Consider the following 17,737-nt stretch of genomic DNA (forward strand, 5'->3'; position numbering starts at 1 on the left):
CTAAAGCAGGATCTACAAGTCTGAAGTGTACAAACCAGCTTCACCTCTCACCATCTAGATGGCCGCTCACTCACGGGAGGTCCAGCTGTGTCTTACTGCATTTACGCTATTAGCACACATGTGCCAGATGATGTGCCTCGATGCCAACCACCACCAATCCCACCCTGCCCCATCTCAGACATAGGCACCAAACCACACTCAGAACCGGGTTTCTTCTTTTATTACGGAAGGGATACAAGGCGGGAAGAGGTGTGATACTTCTTGGTGACACCAAGGACAACAGCAGCCAGGGTCAGCAATGCCACTGTGGCCAGACCTAACCCAAGAGCCACAGAGGTTTGAGCAGAAGACGTCCAGCCCTCCACAGCCTGGTCATTTGCCTTTCCAAGGAATACCAGGGGCCCTACAGTGACATCAGCTTCATCGGTCACTGTGGAAGACCAGAACATGGAGAAAAGTTTTGTTTTGTGTTTAGTGCTATAGAATCATACCAAGGTCCTCAGGAATAGGCAAGAGCTCTACTGGTGAATCTAGGCAGGGGTTCTACCACTGAGCCACGCCCCCAGCCCCTCCCTGGGGGATTCTAGGCAGGGGCTCTCCCACTGAGCCACGCCCCCAGCCCTCCCTGGGGGATTCTAGGCCAGGGGCTCTCCCACTGAGCCACGCCCCCAGCCCTCCCTGGGGGATTCTAGGCAGGGCTCTCCCACTGAGCCACGCCCCCAGCCCTCCCTGAGGGATTCTAGGCAAGGGCTCTCCTACCGAGCCACGCCCCCAGCCCCCTAACTGGGGTAATTCTAGGCAGGAGCTCTACCACTAAACCTCTCTCTCAGCCTTTCATGTTTGGTTTCTTGAGACAGGTTTCCCTATGTAGCCCAGGCGGTCCTTGAATTGCGATTTCTCCTTTCTTAGCCTCCCCAGGACTAGATTGACAAATGTAAGCCACTCAACTCAGCTCTCAAGTTGAGTCCAGTTCCCAAGGATTCAAAATTTGCTGTGCCTCATAAGATTGAATAATATATCACCTGATCATCCACATATTCTCTCTTCCACCCCATAATGTCTTGAGAGAGAATCTATGGGTTGACAGAACTACCCCAGAAGCCACTGGGAAGAGACACTCAGCACCCTCCCACCACTTGAGATTCAACAGCCGACCCAGAGGACATTCCTTAAGTCAACCATCTCAATGGAGGAAAAGGAAGTGACAAATGTCTTAACAGAGGAAGAGGAATAAGTGTCCCGCGTCCGCGACATACCGTGCCTGCGGTTTCGAGAAGCTAGCTTGGACCACTGGGGAGGTCCATGAATCTTGACCCATGAGAAGCTTGAATTACTACAGTTGCCATGGCTGCAGCAATCACAGATGTCAGCATCGCCCTCTACTGGCGACCAACTGAGTAACAAGACAAAAGGACAGGAAGAGTTTGCCATTGTATTATTGAAGAGAATTCTATGTGAATAGCCTCCCGGTGCCTACACATTCCGAGAGAGCCAGGTCTCCTCACCTCTGCGAAGTCTTGTTGAATGAACAGGCTTTGTTGAGCTTGTCCGGGATCTGGTTAGCGGGCGCGACTTTGAGATGGCAGGTGATATAGACCTGAAAGAGAGTTGCGAGCAGGCAGAGTTCGAAAAGGTGTCGACAGCTTTTTAAAAAGTTTTGCAGGAAGCCAGATGTGAGGGCACAGCATTCAGGAGGCAGGGCAGGCAGATACGCGTTCAAGGCTAGCCTGGACTCCAATCCAAGTTTCAGGCCATCGATAGTCATGAAGTGAGATCCTGTCTCAAAGAAAAAAAAAATTGGCAGTGGTAGTGCCCGCCTTTAGTCCCAGCAAAGGTAGGCAGATCTCCGAGTTCGAGGCCAGCCTAACCTTCATAGTTCAGCTCCAGTTCAGCTGGGATACATAGCGAAACCCCATCTCAGAAAAAGACAAAAATAAAATAAAGTGTAATTAAAATTTAACTTTTGACCAGATTCGAGTTAATGGTGCTGGGGGTCTAGCCTAGAGCCTGGTCTACACACAAGCACTACAACAGCGCTCTAGGCCCCACTCAGCTCTCACAGCCCAAGAACAGTGGGTCCTGGGAACTAAATCCAGTCTCCCACAGGCATTCTTAGCTGTTGAGCCACCCCTCAGCTTTGGGGCTTAACCTTGGTTGTTTTGGGGGTTCTGGGGGGGAAGACAGGGTCTCACTATGTTGTCTTTTGTTTTTATTTTTAATTTTTTGTTTGTTTTTTGGATTTGGTTTTTTCCGAGACAGGGTTTCTCTGTATAGCCCTGGCTATCCTGGAACTCTATAGACCAGGCTGGCCTCGAACTCAGAAATCCGCCTGCCTCTGCCTCCCAGAGTGCTGGGATTAAAGGCGTGCACCACCACAGCCCGGCTCTATGTTTTCTTGGCTGGCCTGGAACTCACTATGTAAACCTGGCCCAGCCTTGACCTCCTGCCTCTACCTCTGGAGCACTAACGTTAATAGTAATGCCTGACCGGCTATTATTATATTATTATTATGTTTCTGTATGTGTGCCAGCTATTTAGCTTTTTTATTTTAATACTGTATAGTGTTTTGCCTGCATGTCTGTCTGTGGGCTACATGCATGCTTGGCTGGTGCTTAAGGAAGCCAAAAGAGCACTGGATCCCTTAGAATGGAGTTACAGATGGTTGTAAGCCACCATGTGGGTTCCGGTCCTCTGGAAGAGCAACTGGAACTCTTAGCCAGGAAGCCATCTCTGCAGCCCCTGTTGTACCCAGCTCTCATGTTGAGGCAGGCGCAGACACTCACCTATGACAGCCTCTCTGAACCCACAGCTGCATCTACTTTCGTTCATTTCCACCATGGTAAGTCTTTGCTTAAAGGAAGCAAGCGTGGGAACATTTAGGCAGACTAGAGGTTCAGGCTCATGCTTGGCTGTGGGGAAGGGTCATTACCGTATTTCTGGAGCTGTTTGCGAAATGGAAGACGTCCACCGTGAACTGGAGTGTCTCTGGCCGGGGCCTAGGCACTTGAAATGTTGAAAAGCTCTCAGATAGACCATCCACAAGACAACTTGGAAGGGAAGAAGGGAAAAATGAATGGCTAAGGCTATCTCATTACCAAAGTTAAGCCAATTGTCTTTGTTTGCTTTCTGTTGCTGCAATTTAAAAATTGGCCAATAGCCGGGCAGTGATGGCACATGTCTTTAATCCCAGCACTTGGGAGGCAGAAGCAGGTGGATTTCTGAGTTAGAGGCCAGCATGGTCTACAGAGTGAGTTCTACACAGAGAAATCCTGTCTCGGGGGGAAAAAATGACCAATAGCAGCAGGCTGGTGATGGTGGATGCTTCTAATCCTAGCACTTGGGAGACAGAAGCACGCAGATCTGCGAGTTCAAGGCCAGCCAGGTCTATAAAATAAGTTCCTAGATAGCCAAGGCTATACAAAGAAACCCTGTCTTGAAAACAAAACAAAAAACTGGCCAATAGCAACTAGCAGGGAAAGTATTTGGCTTACAGGTTGCAGTGTATCTCCTGGTGGAAACCAAGGTAGGAATTCAAGGGACCTAGATCAGGAACGGAAGTGCCAACCAGAAGGAAAGCTACTTAAGGCTTGCTTAAGTTACATTTTTTTACATGATCTTATTTTTTGTACATTCATGTTTTGCCTATGTGTGTTGGCTCCCTTACAGTTGTGAGCTGCCTGGGGATTGAGTGAGTGCTGGGAATTGAACCTGCGTCCTCCCAGAAGAGCAGCCGGTGCTCTAACAGCTGAGCCAGCCTCTCTCCAGCCCCTTAGTTACAATTTTTTCTATGGCCCAGGCCTACCTCAATTCGTAATTCAGAAAATGCCCTCAGAGTTACTTCAGTTGACCTTCCCTCTTTTCCAAGTGTGTCAAGTTCATAACAAAGATTAGCAGTCACACCAGACATGGTGGCTCGCACTTATGATCCCAACACTCAAAGGACTGAAGCAAGGATTTTTTTTTTTGATAAAGTAGAACAACTTTCAAGAGAGGATCAGGTGGAGAGAGCAGAAGAGGGGGAATTGAGGAACATGCACACATAAAATGTCACACACCCATGCTAAGAAGATACTTAAGCCAAAGGACAATAAAATGATTCCCTAGAAAAAGCGGGCCAGGCCTCACCCGTGGGCGTCCACGATGACGTGATAGGGGGAGGAGTTCTGGTCTGGTGCAGGTGAAGGCGTGGCCACGCAGTGGTCCACAAACAGCTGCAGCGGCGGGTGGCTGCCCGTCTGGACATCTGCCTGGAGGTGGGCGACCTCTCCCAGGTGGAAGGTGGGCGATGATTTCTCAGTATCCCAGTTCTCTGAAGGGGCACAAAGAGAGGGGCTAGAGCCAGCCCAGCGGCGTCTGCATTCCCACTACCCATTTCCTCCAGCCCTCTGACTCACCCTCCATCAGGCGAAGAGAGAAAGCCAGTTTCTCCTCTGAGGACACCGTGGCTCTGAAGGGAACCCAGGTGGGCTGGATAGGCCTGCTGCTCACGTTGCCCTGCCTGTGGGAACAGAACAACCCAGCTGCTTCCATAGAACCCCATCCTGGCGTAGCGTGTGTGGGCTTCGGGACATTATCACATCCCTACCTTATTACAGAGATCTCAGAGATGGATAAACTCAGTATCCGGGCCAAGGTCCCCAAAGGCTGGACCCCCTGAATGCCTACACCTGACAGCAGCCAGACATCCCAACCGTGGGGGACAGACACCAAAGCATGGACAGACAGGGCTGAAGGTAGACGGACCATCAGTAAGCTGAAACCCGGTCTGGATCAACTTAGGCGCTGGTGAAGGGCAAACGGAAGCTGGAAGCAGCAGGGCTGTTAACCCCCAGCTCTCCAGAGGGTGAGGCAAGAACAAGGATACTCCATTCTGACTCCATTTCAAAAAGGCAGGCTGGGGACATGGTCCAGCATACATTCCATCCCTGTAGTCCCAGCACTCAGAAGATCCAAGCAGGAGGATCACAAGTTCAAAGCCACCCTGGTCTACAAAGCAAATGCCAGGCTAACCAAGCATTGAGTATAGAGAATGAAACCCTGCCCCCCCCCAAAAAAAAAAAACAAAAAAACAGTGAACAAAACCAAAAGCTCTGCTCTTGGATAATTGTGGTACAGGCCTATCATCCCAGCACTCCAGAAAAGGCAGAGGCAGGGGGAAATCACTGAGTATGAGGCCAGGCCTGTCTACATAGTTAAGACAGCCTCAAAAAATAAGCATTGGGGCTGGAGAGATGGCTCAGCTGTTAAGAGCACTGACTGCTCTTCTGAAGGTCGTGAGTTCAAATCCCAGCAACCACAATGGCTCACAACCATCCATAATGAGATCTGATGTCCTCTTCTAGGGTGTCTGAAGACAGCTACAGTGTACTTAAATAAATAAATCTTTAAAAAAAAAAAAAAAAAAACAAGCATTAAAAAGAACAACCAGGCCAGGCAGTAGTGATGCACACCTTTAATCCCAGGACCTGGGAGGCAGAGGCAGGCAGATTTCTGAGTTCGAGGCCAGCCTGGTCTACAGATCCCCAAAAAGCTGTCTAGCTAGGCAGGACGACCCAAACCTGTAACCCCAGAGCTGGAGAGGCTGAGGCATAAGGTGAGGGCAGAGTCATGGCCAGACTGTGAGACAGCCAGGCATGTTTAACACTGGTGAGAGATTGTCATCTAGAGAGTCCATCGAAGAAGCTGTTTGAGGCAGGCAGTGGAGGCAAATACCTTTACTCCCAGCACTTGAGAGGCTGAGTTATATCACCAAGTTCAAGGCTAGCTAATCTATGCAATTCCAGGTCATCCTGTGAAAACAAGGAACCAAGCCAGATCTGCTAGCCCACACGCTATAACCCAGCACTCAGGAGGTGGAGGCAGAAAGATGGGAATTTGAGCCTGGGCTTCCTAGAATCCAGTTTCGACTTCCATCTCTCTCCTCCTCTAAAAGGCAAATCAGTCCCTAATACAGACCTGGCCTGAGACTTTCCCCCCAGCAGGGCTGCCTAACCATTCACATATGGGACAAAAATCATCACAGCTGCAAAAAAATGCATTGTCCTTGTCAGAGCAAACATTCTACTTGAAGGTGGCCATATCCAAACCCAGGAGCCCAGCAGCGTATTCCACACTGACCTGGGGTATCGGCACTCAATGGGTACCTCCACACGGTTAGTCCTTAGGATGGACAGGCCATCCACAGGGCGAGGGTCGTGGAGCAGGAAAGTGCTGTACACCAGAGCATCTTCCGTCACCTGAAAGAAAAGCCTAGTGTTAGCCAGATCCAAACCACATACCCTGTGGATGCTTGCCTGGCCCACGGGAGGGTACAGGGAATCTTGCCCAGGAAGGCAGACAAGGCTCGGGTCAACCTGCCCTCTGCTGGCCAGTAAAGAAATGACAGAACTGGGTTACAGAGAGCACGCCAAGTGATATCACCAGCACTTGGGTTCCATTCTAGCCCACACGTAAAGGATCACAACTGTCTACAACCCCAGTTTCAGGGGGTACAGCCACCCTCCAGGGTGCACACACCTACAAATAAAACACCCACACACATAAAAGTCAATTGTAAAGCCTTTTAAAAGTTGAACCGAAATGGGGCAGTGGTGGCATTAGTAATCTCAGTACTTGGGAGGCAGAAGCAGGCAGACCAGAGTTCAAGGCGAGCCTGGTTGCCTGGTTGGCTGAGAGTTCCAGGACAGCCACAGCCATATAAAGAAACCCTGTCACAAGCTGGTGAGAGGGCTTAGCAAGTAAGAGCACTGACTGCTCTTCCAGAGGTCATGAGTTCAAATCCCAGCAACCACATGGTGGCTCACAACCATTCATAAGGAGAGCTGATGCCCTCTTCTGGTGTGACTGGAGACAGCTACAGTATACTTACTTATAATAAACAAATTAGTCGGGCATTGGTGGCACGCCTGCAATCCCAGCACTCTGGGAGGCAGAGGCAGGCGGATTTCTGAGTCCGAGGCCAGCCTGCTCTACAGAGTGAGTTCCAGGACAGCCAGGGCTAAACAGAGAAACCCTGTCTCGAAAAAAAACCAAATCCAAAAAACCAAAAATAAATAAGTGAAATAAAATAAAAACAAACAAACAAAAAAAAACAATTAAAAAAAGAACCCTGTCTCAAAACAAAAAACCAAATTTAACAGCTGCTATTAGTTTTATGAAACAGGTTGGGCCCAGGTTGGCCTCAAACTCATGAAGAGAGGATTACTTGAATTAGAAACCAGTGTTAAGAGTCCAGCAAACTCTACTTAGGATACGTAGGAGCTTACTGGGCTTATGCACTAAGCATGGGCCACCTCCAAATCAGCTACAGCTACACCCCAGGAAGACGCACCCTGGCATAGATGATGACTTCCCTATAGCTGTGTGGAATCACCCCTCCCCCAGCCCCAGCCTCTTCATCTTTCCATATGTGTTTGAGCACATTCCTAGACCCTCAGCCACAAAGGCAGAATGACACACAGCTGGCTGGGAGGTGTGGGAGGAAGCGACTGAGATCAGGTGAGGAGCCAGGCAGGCTCCAGCCGGGCTCATCCTCCTGCACCTGGCTCACCTGCTTGGCCACCCCGCTGCAGTTGGACCTTTTATAAAACAGGCGTTCCTGGAGCTCAGGCCCTCCCTTAAGCCTGCTGTGTGATCTGGGATGGCCTCTGCCTCCCGAGTGCTGGATTAGAGGCGCGTATCACCATAGCCTAGAGTTTTGCGATGCTGAGGCTCAAACTCAGGCTCCCAAGACTCTACCAACTGAGCTACGTCTGCAACCCTGCTGAAATGCTTAGGTCTTTATGTAATAAAGGTTGTCATGATGTCCTCTGTCATCTTTTAGGTCAAGGCTTCCAGGCATGGTGGTGAACCCCCACACCAGAAGCAGCAAAGACTGGGGTTATTTCTACAAGACCCTCTCTCTCAAAAAGCCAAGTTCAGGGCTCATGTAGCCCATTGGGAGTGTGACTCATCTCGAGCGTTCAAAGCCCTGGATTCGATCCCTGCCAGCAGTTACTGATTTTTCTCTATCAGAGATCAGGTCCAGATCTGTATTGTTTTTGTACAGAGTCTTTCATGTAGCCAAGGCTGTCCTTAAACTCCAATTCTCCTGCCTCTGCTTCCCAAGTGCCGGAATTTTGTGCAGCGCGTGTTAACCAGGCATGGCTTTGGCGGGATATTTTTATGCCTCTGGCAAGCACCTGAGCGGTCTTCTGCATCACTCTCCAACCATGAGACCCATCACCCTTCTAGTCTCTTCGTGGGGAGGGACCCGAGATCTTCAGAAGTCAAAAAGAGTCCTAGGACCTAGCGGTGGTGACTCAAGCCTTTAATCCTAGCCTTGGGAGGCAAGTGGATCAGAGTTCCGGGACAGCCAGGGTCTACACAGAGAAAACTTATCTTGGAAAAAATAAAATAAAGAAAGCCAGGAGGGGAAAGACGAATCAGAGCGATCTCAAGAACATAGCTACTTCCAACTGCCCAATCGCCCTCTGTTCACCAGCTTCCGGCAGAGCCTGAGTCCCCCCTCCCCCATCGCCTTCCCCAGCCCCCCACCCCACGCCATCTTCAATAACCACTCCCGAGCCACAGTGAAAGGAGACAACCCCCATCCCTCACCAGCTCCGTCACCAGCCCCCCTTCCAGCACCCATTCCCCTAAGCAACCCGAAGGATGCCACGCCTCACCTGCACCCCGCTGCTGCACTCGTGCAACTGGGCCTTGAACCTGACCGAGTCGGTATCCATGGATACCAGGGGCTGACAGCCTGCTGAGCCAAGGGTGAGGTCCCCGGGCTGCACTAGCTTCCCGGTGCCAAAAAGGTCTCTACTGACAGTCACCACTAGCTCAGCTTCCAGACACTCCACCTTCACGGGCGATGAGGACCCCACTGGGGTGGGAGTTCCACCCGGCAACAGAGTCTGGGGATAGCACAGCTCGAGGCCTCCGCACAGCAGGAGACAAAGGGGGAGGAGATAGCTTAACCCCATGGTGCCACCCGGAGCACTAGGCTGGGCGCAGAGCAAGGGCCTGGCACCACCCGGTGTTCTTATATCACTGGATGGCCCACCCTCCCACCTGAATTCCCTCTGCTGCCCTCAATCTCGGGTGGAGCCCATCATTAGGCCTGTGGCTTCAAACCTCATCTGGACCAACGATCAGAATCTGGGTTGTAGTTGTAAAGACACCCCATGTGATTCCTATTCAAGGTTTTTATTTGTTCGGTTGTTTGGGGGTTTTGTTGTTGTTATTTGTTTGCTTAGGATTTTTGTTTTGGGTTTGTTGTTGTTGATGTTGTTGGGGTTTGGTTTGGTTTGGTTTTGAAGGCAGGGTTTCTCAGTGTAGCCCTGGCCGACGTGGAACTTGCTCCATCCATAGACCAGGCTGCCTTCAAATTCAGAGATCTGCCTATCTCTGCCTCCAGAGATTAGAAGCCTAGGCTGAGATGAAAGGCCTGTGTCACCACACCAGGCTCCTATTTAAGTTTTAATTATTTTCCCTGCAGAAAACACAGGGCTTCCTGAATGCTAGCCAAGTGCTCTACTACAGAGTGGGGGGCCCAGCCCCTCTCAGGGAGATTCTAGGTGTGTGTGGGGGGCAGCCTTCTTTTCTTTTAAGATTTATTTATCTATTTATTTTATGTGAGTACACTATGGCTATCTTCAGATACACCGGAAGAGGGCATCAGATCTTAAGGTCTTACAGATGTGGTTGCTGGGAATTGAACTCAGGACCTCCAGAAGAGCAGTCAGTGCTCTTAACCGCTGAACCATCCCTACAGCCCTTCTTTCTTTCTTTTCAGATAGTTTTATTGAGTTGCTCCTCCTGGCCTCAAACTCACTCTGTGGCCTGGGAGGCCTGAACGTCACCGTGTTCTGGCCTCAGTCTCTCGAGTAGCTGTAATGAAAGGCCTGGGCCCCAGAGGTCAGACATTGCGTGTTAACGCCTGGTCGGCCATAGTTTTCACTCTCTCCCCATTCCCACCCCGTGTTCAGAGCTGTGCTGCTGGATATTGGAAGCTCAGGGCTCCAGGCTGCTAAGCGTGTTCACAGGCCTCAGGGAGACCCTGGAGAGAGACTTTGGAAGATGCAGAGACTTTCTTAGAAACAGCTGGGGGTGGGGGTTCCTGCCCAGTGAAGATTAAAGAGGCACAAATCAGGTGTCAAGAGAAAATATATGTGCCCGGGACCTGTTCATGGGGTTACAAGCAACCCCTGCGGGCAAAAGCAAATTGAGTTCATTTATTTGTCTATTTTATTTTATTATTCATCTTTTTTTGTATTTTGTTTGTTTTTCTTTTCTTTCTTTCTTTTTTTTTTTAAGATTTATTTGAGTACACTGTAGCTGTCTTCAGACACATCAGAAGAGGACATCAGATTTCATTACAGATAGTTGTGAGCCAACTATCTGTAGTTGGTTGCTGGGACTTGAACTCAGGACCTCTGGAAGAACAGTCAGTGCTCTTAACCGCTGAGCTATCTCTCCAGCCCATTTTGTTTGTTTTTCAAGACAGGGTTTCTCTGTGTGTATTTCTGGAACTCACCCTGTGGAGCAGGCTGGCCTTGAACTCCCAGAGATCTACCTGCCTCTGCCTCCGAGTGCTGGGGTTAGAGGTGTGCGTGCTGCACCCCCTCCCCACTTATTTATCGTAATTTTATTTTACTTTATTTTTAATGGGGGAATAACACAAAGTCCCACAACCACCAATTCTGCAGTCCTATGTCTCAAATCTGTGGAACCTGCAGGGGTTAGCACATCTGTAGTGCAACAGAGGAGCCACTTCCCTAAAAAAAAAGAAAGAAAGAAAGAAGGAAAGAAAGAAGGAAGAAAAAAAGGCCACACATATCACATTCCTGATCATGGTATTCCCTCTACAAGGGAAATAATGATTTTTGCTTTTTCAGACAGGATCTTGCTGAGTAGCCCAGGCTGGCCTAGAACTATTGTAGCCCAGGCTGACTTTAAATATATAACAATTTCCCTAGCTTAGCTTTCCTAGTACCAGGATTGCAAGGTATAAGCCATCACACTCTGTCTTATTTTAACTGATTTTTTAAAAAAAACAGTTATTTTGAGTTATTTTGTGTGTATGAAGAGGAAATACGCATGTGCCACTCAAAGGACAACATTTGGGAGTCAGTTCTCGCCTTCCATCTTGTGGGTCCCGGGATCCATCTCATGTAGTTAGGATATCTCTATCTCTATCTCTATCTCTCTATCTCTATCTCTATCTCTATCTCTATCTCTATCTCTATCTCTATCTCTATCTCTATCTCTCTATCTCTATCTCTATCTCTATCTCTATCTCTATCTCTCTCTCTCTATCTCTATCTCTATCTCTATCTCTATCTCTATCTCTCTATCTCTATCTCTATCTCTATCTCTATCTCTATCTCTCTATCTCTATCTCTATCTCTATCTCTATCTCTCTATCTCTATCTCTATCTCTCTATCTCTATCTCTATCGCGTGGACCTTTACGCATTGAGCCACTTTGCCAGCTTCTATTTTCTTTCTTTTACTTTGCATAGATCAATAACCATGCTACCTGACTATATTTTTTGTTTTGTTTTGTTTTGTTCGTTTTACTTTTTAGAGCTGTAGTCTTATTATGTCACTCGGTCTAGCCTTGAAATCTGGGCTAGAATAATTTTTGTTTCAGTCTCCAGATTTTTGCCATAGGCTTCAACACTTTTTTTTCCAGTGCATATATTTATGTAAACTATTTTGGGGGAATGACAGGGTCTTCCTATGTATCCTAGGCTGGCCTTAAAATCCGAATCCTCGCACACACTGTGAGGGTGCACACACATACACACACACACACACACACTAGCGAGGCAGAAGCAGATGGATTTCTGTGAGTTACAAGCTAGCGTCTTTGTGATAAGACTCTATCTCCAAAAACAAACAGATACATAAAACTCCAAAACCTCAGGAGGCAGAGGCAGGTGGATCTCTGTAAGTCTGAGGCTGATTCTAGGCCAGCCAGAGCTACATAGTGAGATCCCATCTCAAACAAACTGCAGAATCCTCCCGCCTCTGCCCGAGCGCTAGGATTCTAGGCAGGCTATCACCCTACCCGGCTTTTATTTCTTATTTTATTTTTGAGACACGGAGTGAAATCCAGACTTGGGCAGGCTTTGGTTTTAGTATGTCTTGGCGCAAATATCAAAGGACAAATTATTCACCTGAATACATCCAAGGGACAGTGCTCCCTCCGTTCACTGCATGGGAAGTAGGTGAGGAGCCCTGGTTAGGCAGAGGCAGCTGTGCGAGCCAAGATGGCGGAAGGACACTCAGGTGAGCCTGTAGAAGTGCTCAGGTGCTGGAGCCCCGGTCCTGGCAGATGAGCGTAGACGGCTGGTGGGGTGGGCCAGGCAGGACCCCGAGGATGTCAGACTAAGATGCCCGTGAGAGTATTGACATGCTGAAACTGATACATGATGTGGTCAGCGCTGGGTGGGAGGGGGAATGGATGGCTATCAGAGGCAGGAGAGGACAGCACCCCTCCTGGCAGGAATTACGGAAGGGTTAATGGTTCCGAGGAGTCGGAGGAGTCGGGGCCTGGTCTTGGGATCCCCGGCCTTGGTTGGCTTGTTATCCAACATTGTGTTTGCTGGCTGTGCTGGGAACAGAATGAGGAGGGCTGGACATGCGTGATCAGAGTTAATCTGTGCTTCGAACTCACATCCCCATTCCTCCCTGAACTGGGGTAACCTCCCTAACAGGACTGAGGAGGGAGTCGGTGGGGAGGCAAGGGTCTGCGGGGAGGCGGGGCAGGGAGGAGGGGAGTCAGATTTGTAAGGCTGGGGTGGTGACACACTCCCGAAGTCACAGAACTTGGGAGACTGAAGCAGCAGGATCGTGTTTGAAACCAGCCTTGGTTATGTAGTAAGAGGGAGTCTTGCAAAAAATAAACAAGGGAGGCTGTTGAGATGACTCAGCAGATAAAAGTGCCCGCTTCAGAGTCTGAGGATCTGTAGTCAATTCCTGGAATCCACAGAAAGAGGGAGAAAGACTGGAGAGGTAGATCAGTAATAATGGACCCTTCTTGTTCTTCCAGAGGACCTGAGTTCAGTTCCCGACACCCACATTGCATAACTTACAAACCACAACCACCTGTAACTCCAGCTACAGGGGATTTGACCTCTCTGGGCCTCCTGAAACACACGTTTGCACATGGCATACACTAACACACACACACACACACACACACACACAGACGTACACAGAAATAGCTCTTTAAAGATAAATAGCTGGGTAGTGGTGGTGGTCGTGGGCCTCTAATCCCAGCACTTGGGAGGCAGAGGCAGGTGGATCTGAGTTTGAGGCCAGCCTGGTCTACAGAGTGAGTTCCAGGACAGCCAGGGCTACACAGAGAAAGGGGCAGGAGAGATGGGTCAGTAGTTAAAAGGTTTGATGATCCTAGGTGACCTTGGTCTGGTTCCCAGCACCCACACGGCAGCTCACAACCATCTGTAACTGCAGTCCCAGCAGGTACAGGACACACACAAACTTATGCAGGCACATATACATCTACATAAATAAAATATATAGGGAGGGTTAGAGAGAGGGCTCAGTGTTTAGAGAAATTGTTGCTATTGCAGAGGACCCAGTTCTATTCCCGGTGCCCTCAGGGCAGCTCACAACTGTCTACAACCCCAGTCTCAGGAGATCCAAAGCCCCTCTTGCCTCCTAAGGCACTGGGAACAAATGTGATACCCAGGCACCTGCTGGCAAAACACTCGCAAAGGGGGAAAAGTTTCAGTTCTAACAAGATTTTGTTGTTCTTGTTGGTGTTTTGGTGTTTTTTTGTTTTGTTTTGTTTTGTTTTGTTTTTTGAGATTGAGTCTCTACATAGCCTTGGCTGTCCTGGAATTCACTATGTAGCTCAGGCTGGCCTCAAACTCACAGAGATCCACCTGCCTCTGCCTTTCAAGTGCTGGGATTAAAGGCGTGTGCCACCAGGCCTGGATTTCTAGATTATGTGGAGTCTGGGGATTGAACTCAGTTTATCAGGCTGGGCAGCTAACATCTTCACCTCTGAGGCATCTCCCTTGCTCTGAACGTCGATCCCCACCCCCACCCCCCACCCCCCGGAACGCCATCTTCATTTCCTTCTGCTTCGAGAGGGTCTCACTAGGTGGCTGAGGATAACCTTGATCTCACAATGTAACCCGGGCTACCTCTCCATCACACGGGTCTGATGTTCAGCTGCCTGAATGGGTGGGAACCACTCAGGATTCTCTGCAACCTGAACCCGGAGGGGGAGAACCTGCAGAGGGAGGAGGGGCCACCTGGCCTCCTAGCTCCTCCTCGCCCTCGGCGCCCTTCCTCTGGGGCCCCGCTCACCACAGAACGGACCACCTCCACTCTCCCTTAGCCTCTCTCTGCCCCAAAGGTCAGGTGGGGACAGGCTGGGGCCACCAGCAGCCCCATGGCCGAGGACATCGTCTCTTCTCTCCTTCTAGCTACAGAAAGAAAAGAAGAAAAGTCTGTGTGGTTCTGCGTCTGGGGGCCCCTTCCCCCTCCTAAAGTTTCCGGAGCAGAGGCAGTGATTGAAACTTGGATTATCTGGAGACGAAGGGACAGAAAGAACCCAGAACATCCCTACAGGTATGAATCCTTCAGTTGTGTGTGTGTGTGTATGTGTTTCTCCTCTAGACTTGTGGGTCCCAGGATTTGAACTTAAGTCATCAGACTTTGGCAGCAATCACCTTTACCTGCTGAGCCAACTCATTGACTACTTCCTGAGACCCTTCTGTTTCATTCTGTGACTGCATAGCCACAATTTCATTCAGCCAATCAACAGACATTTCCTGAACACCCCTATGCCGTCCGTGTTCAGCTACTGGATGGGATCCGGCTCCTGTCTCACGGAGGTCAGATGGGGGCATTCATAGCAGTAGCTAGCCCATTAGAGCGGCCCAGACACCGGGGAAGCCTTTTATAAACACTCCCCGTTTAATTCCCAAGTACAAGGGAAAGAATACGAGACCATTTTGCCAATAAGAACAAAGAGGCTTCACAGCTTCTAATCACCTACCCCGGCCTGACTAAAAGGAATGTTGAGAACATTCAAGAACCCTGATGCAAGATCTGGAGTTAAGACCACCTGCTGCTCTTGCAGAGGACCAGGGTCCAATTCCCAGCACCCACCCGGTGATTCATACTGATTCATACCGGTCTATATATCTCTAGTCCTAAGGGATCCAATGACCCCTTCTGGCCTCCCCAGACACCAGGTACATTTGTGCTGCCTATGTATACTATGCAGGCAAAGCACCTATACGCATAAAATGAGAAAAGAAGTTTTTACACAAACCCTGCAAGGCAGATGTGATGTGGCAGGTGCCTATAACCCTAGCATTCAGGGGTGGAAAGGAAATAGGTTTGATCTGAGTTCAAGGTCATCTTTGGCTACTTAGGAGATTGAAACCTTCTCTCAAAAACAAAAGAAGCCAGGGCCGTTTAGGACAGGGATGAAGCAACCTCCGTTGCTATTTCCGAGAACAGGACAGGAATGAAGTATAGGCGTCTGTCGGTTTGAAGCGAAGGCTGTGGGGCTGAGGCTTTCTTTCCTGAGCATGCCATGAAAAGAGGGAAGGGAACTGGCCACGGGCGGGGAGGACTCTTAGAAGTGAGTGACCGGGAAGCCATGCGAAGGCCCAGGACACTGTGCATCCCCACCAGAAAAGATAGGCTGGTAGCTGCCGTCCTTCGTACAGTTCTCCGCTCCCGTGTCCCAGCTGTCCCCCGTCAGAGCAGGAGGAACACAAGAGGTGATTATTCTGCTCGGGGGCTCTCCTGGGCTTCCATGAATAGCGCGTTGAAAAGCCCCTGTCCACATGCAGGTCCGTTTTCACGTCTCTGCCCGAATGCACTGTCTGCATGCCAGAGTGGAGTCAAAAGCCGGGGAGATTCTCCAGGGAGGGGCACGAGGGCCCTGGGCACCTCCGACTCCAAGGATCCCACACGGGACCGTTTTTCCTCAGATTCCTACCATGCCGACCCCCAAGGTGGCTGGGAGGCCGGTGAGCGATGCGATGCTCGATTCTCTTCTCCAGTCTCGAGAGCCGGGTCCTGCCCGCTTAGCCCCTGACCCCCACCTCAGCTTTCTTCCATATCTGTGCTTCTGTCCTGACTCTCACTATCTGGAGTCCTGAGAGCCCGATCAGCCTCCGAAACAGCCTCCATCTCCCCGCTGCCCAAACTCTCAACACAGGCATTTTACACTCCTGCTGAAGTCATAAAGAGAGACACACCCCTGGGACCGTTTGGGATTCTGAGAGCACACACTATGTAAACTTTTACTGAGAATCACAGGTAGAAATTTTTTTCTCATTTATTTGGTTTTTGTTTTGTTTTGTTCTTTGGATTTGGTTTTTTCCAGACAGGGTTTCTCTGTATAGCCCTGGCTATCCTGGAACTCACTCTGTAGACCAGGCTGGCCTCGAACTAAGAAATCCACCTGCCTCTGCCTTCCAGAGTGCTGGGATTACAGGCGTCAGCCACCACCGCCTGGCTCATTTATTTGTTTAGTTAGTTAGTTATTTTCAGACAAGTTCTGGCTGGTCTGGAACTCTCTTTTAGACTGGTTCTCCAACTCATAGAGGTCTGCCTGTCTCTGTGATTTATTTATTTACTTATTTACTTAGTTTTTGAACGAGAGCTAAGCCTGGGTCTCTGTATAGTTCAAGCTGGCCTAGTACTTGGTACTAAGCTTTGCCTCAAGCTTGTGACAGTCCCCCTGAGGAAGAAGTGAATCACCGCAACCAGATTTTTTTTTTTGAGTCTGACTTTTTAAGACAGGGCATGTGTAGCCCAGGCTGACTTCAATCTTGCAGTGTAGCTGAGGATGACTTTGAATTCTATTGAAAAAATATTTGTTTATCTGTTTAATCTGTATGAGCGGTTTGCCTACGTGTGTATGTGTGCAGTGTGTGTGTGCCTGGTACCTATGGTGGTCAGAACTGCAAATCAGCTCCTCTGGAACTGGAATTAGGAATGGTTATGTGCCGCCGCGTGGGTACTGGGGATGAACCTGGGTCCTCTGGAAGAGCAGGAAGTGGCCTTCAGCCTGACCTTGAACTCTTGATCTTCTTGGCTCCACTGTGTGTGTGTGTGTGTGTGTGTGTGTGTGTGTGTGAGAGAGAGAGAGAGAGAGAGAGAGATTGAGATTGCAGGCATGCATACACATTAAGACATTAAGTACTTGGGAGGCCAGAGGTTGATGTCAGATGTCTTCCATAATCATTTCTGTGCCTTATTTTTTGAGACAGAATCTTCACTTAGGAGGCAGAGGCAGAGGCAGGCAGGCAGATCTCTGAGTTCAAGTCCAGCCTGATTGACATAGCCAGTTCTAGGACAAGACAGAGCTGTACAGTAAAACTGTATTAAACAAAGCAAAGCAAACAAACAAAAACAAAAAGCCTCCAAAAAAGCATGAAGGTAAGTAATTAAGTTATCAGGGTGCTTGCCCGTCTTGCAGGAAGCCCTGGGTTTGATCCCCAAGCATAAAACTGGGCATAGTGCTACGTAATCTGGGCACTCGGGAGGTGTAGGCAAAAGGATCACAAAATCACACTTGACTTCATAACAAACTGGAGGCTAACCTGGGCTACATGATCCAGTTTAAACAACAAAAGAAGCAGCCATGTTGCTGGGCAGAGCACTTGCTGAACCTGTGTGAATCCCTTGGCCTATGCCCACCACCATACTCAGGCCCACACAGACCCACCCTACACTCCCCACAG

At 49.4% G+C, this 17,737-nt stretch overlaps 1 protein-coding gene across 1 annotated transcript; it reads right to left on the minus strand.

Moving 5' to 3' along the window:
* Positions 1-221: 221 nt before the first annotated feature.
* Positions 222-8,969, minus strand: Zp3 (zona pellucida glycoprotein 3). The gene is made up of 8 exons (XM_052168637.1): positions 8,667-8,969; positions 6,118-6,236; positions 4,395-4,498; positions 4,126-4,309; positions 2,930-3,047; positions 1,506-1,597; positions 1,257-1,393; positions 222-430 (listed from the first exon to the last, which is right to left on the minus strand). Exons 1-8 carry the CDS (start codon positions 8,967-8,969, stop codon positions 222-224), a joined length of 1,266 nt encoding a protein of 421 aa, XP_052024597.1.
* Between the last annotated feature and the right edge of the window lie 8,768 nt (positions 8,970-17,737).

The sequence above is a fragment of the Apodemus sylvaticus genome, chromosome 22 (genome assembly GCF_947179515.1).
Source record: "Apodemus sylvaticus chromosome 22, mApoSyl1.1, whole genome shotgun sequence".
Classification (NCBI taxonomy): domain Eukaryota; kingdom Metazoa; phylum Chordata; class Mammalia; order Rodentia; family Muridae; genus Apodemus; species Apodemus sylvaticus.

Coding starts and splice junctions, on each gene's coding strand:
- Zp3 (XM_052168637.1), bottom strand. CDS start 8,969: ATGGGGTTAAGCTATCTCCTCCCCCTTTGTCTCCTGCTGTGCGGAGGC. Junction 4,499..6,117: donor ATTGAGTGCCGATACCCCAG/GTCAGTGTGGAA, acceptor CTGTTCCCACAG/GCAGGGCAACGTGAGCAGCA. Junction 1,394..1,505: donor TTCAACAAGACTTCGCAGAG/GTGAGGAGACCT, acceptor CTTGTTACTCAG/TTGGTCGCCAGTAGAGGGCG.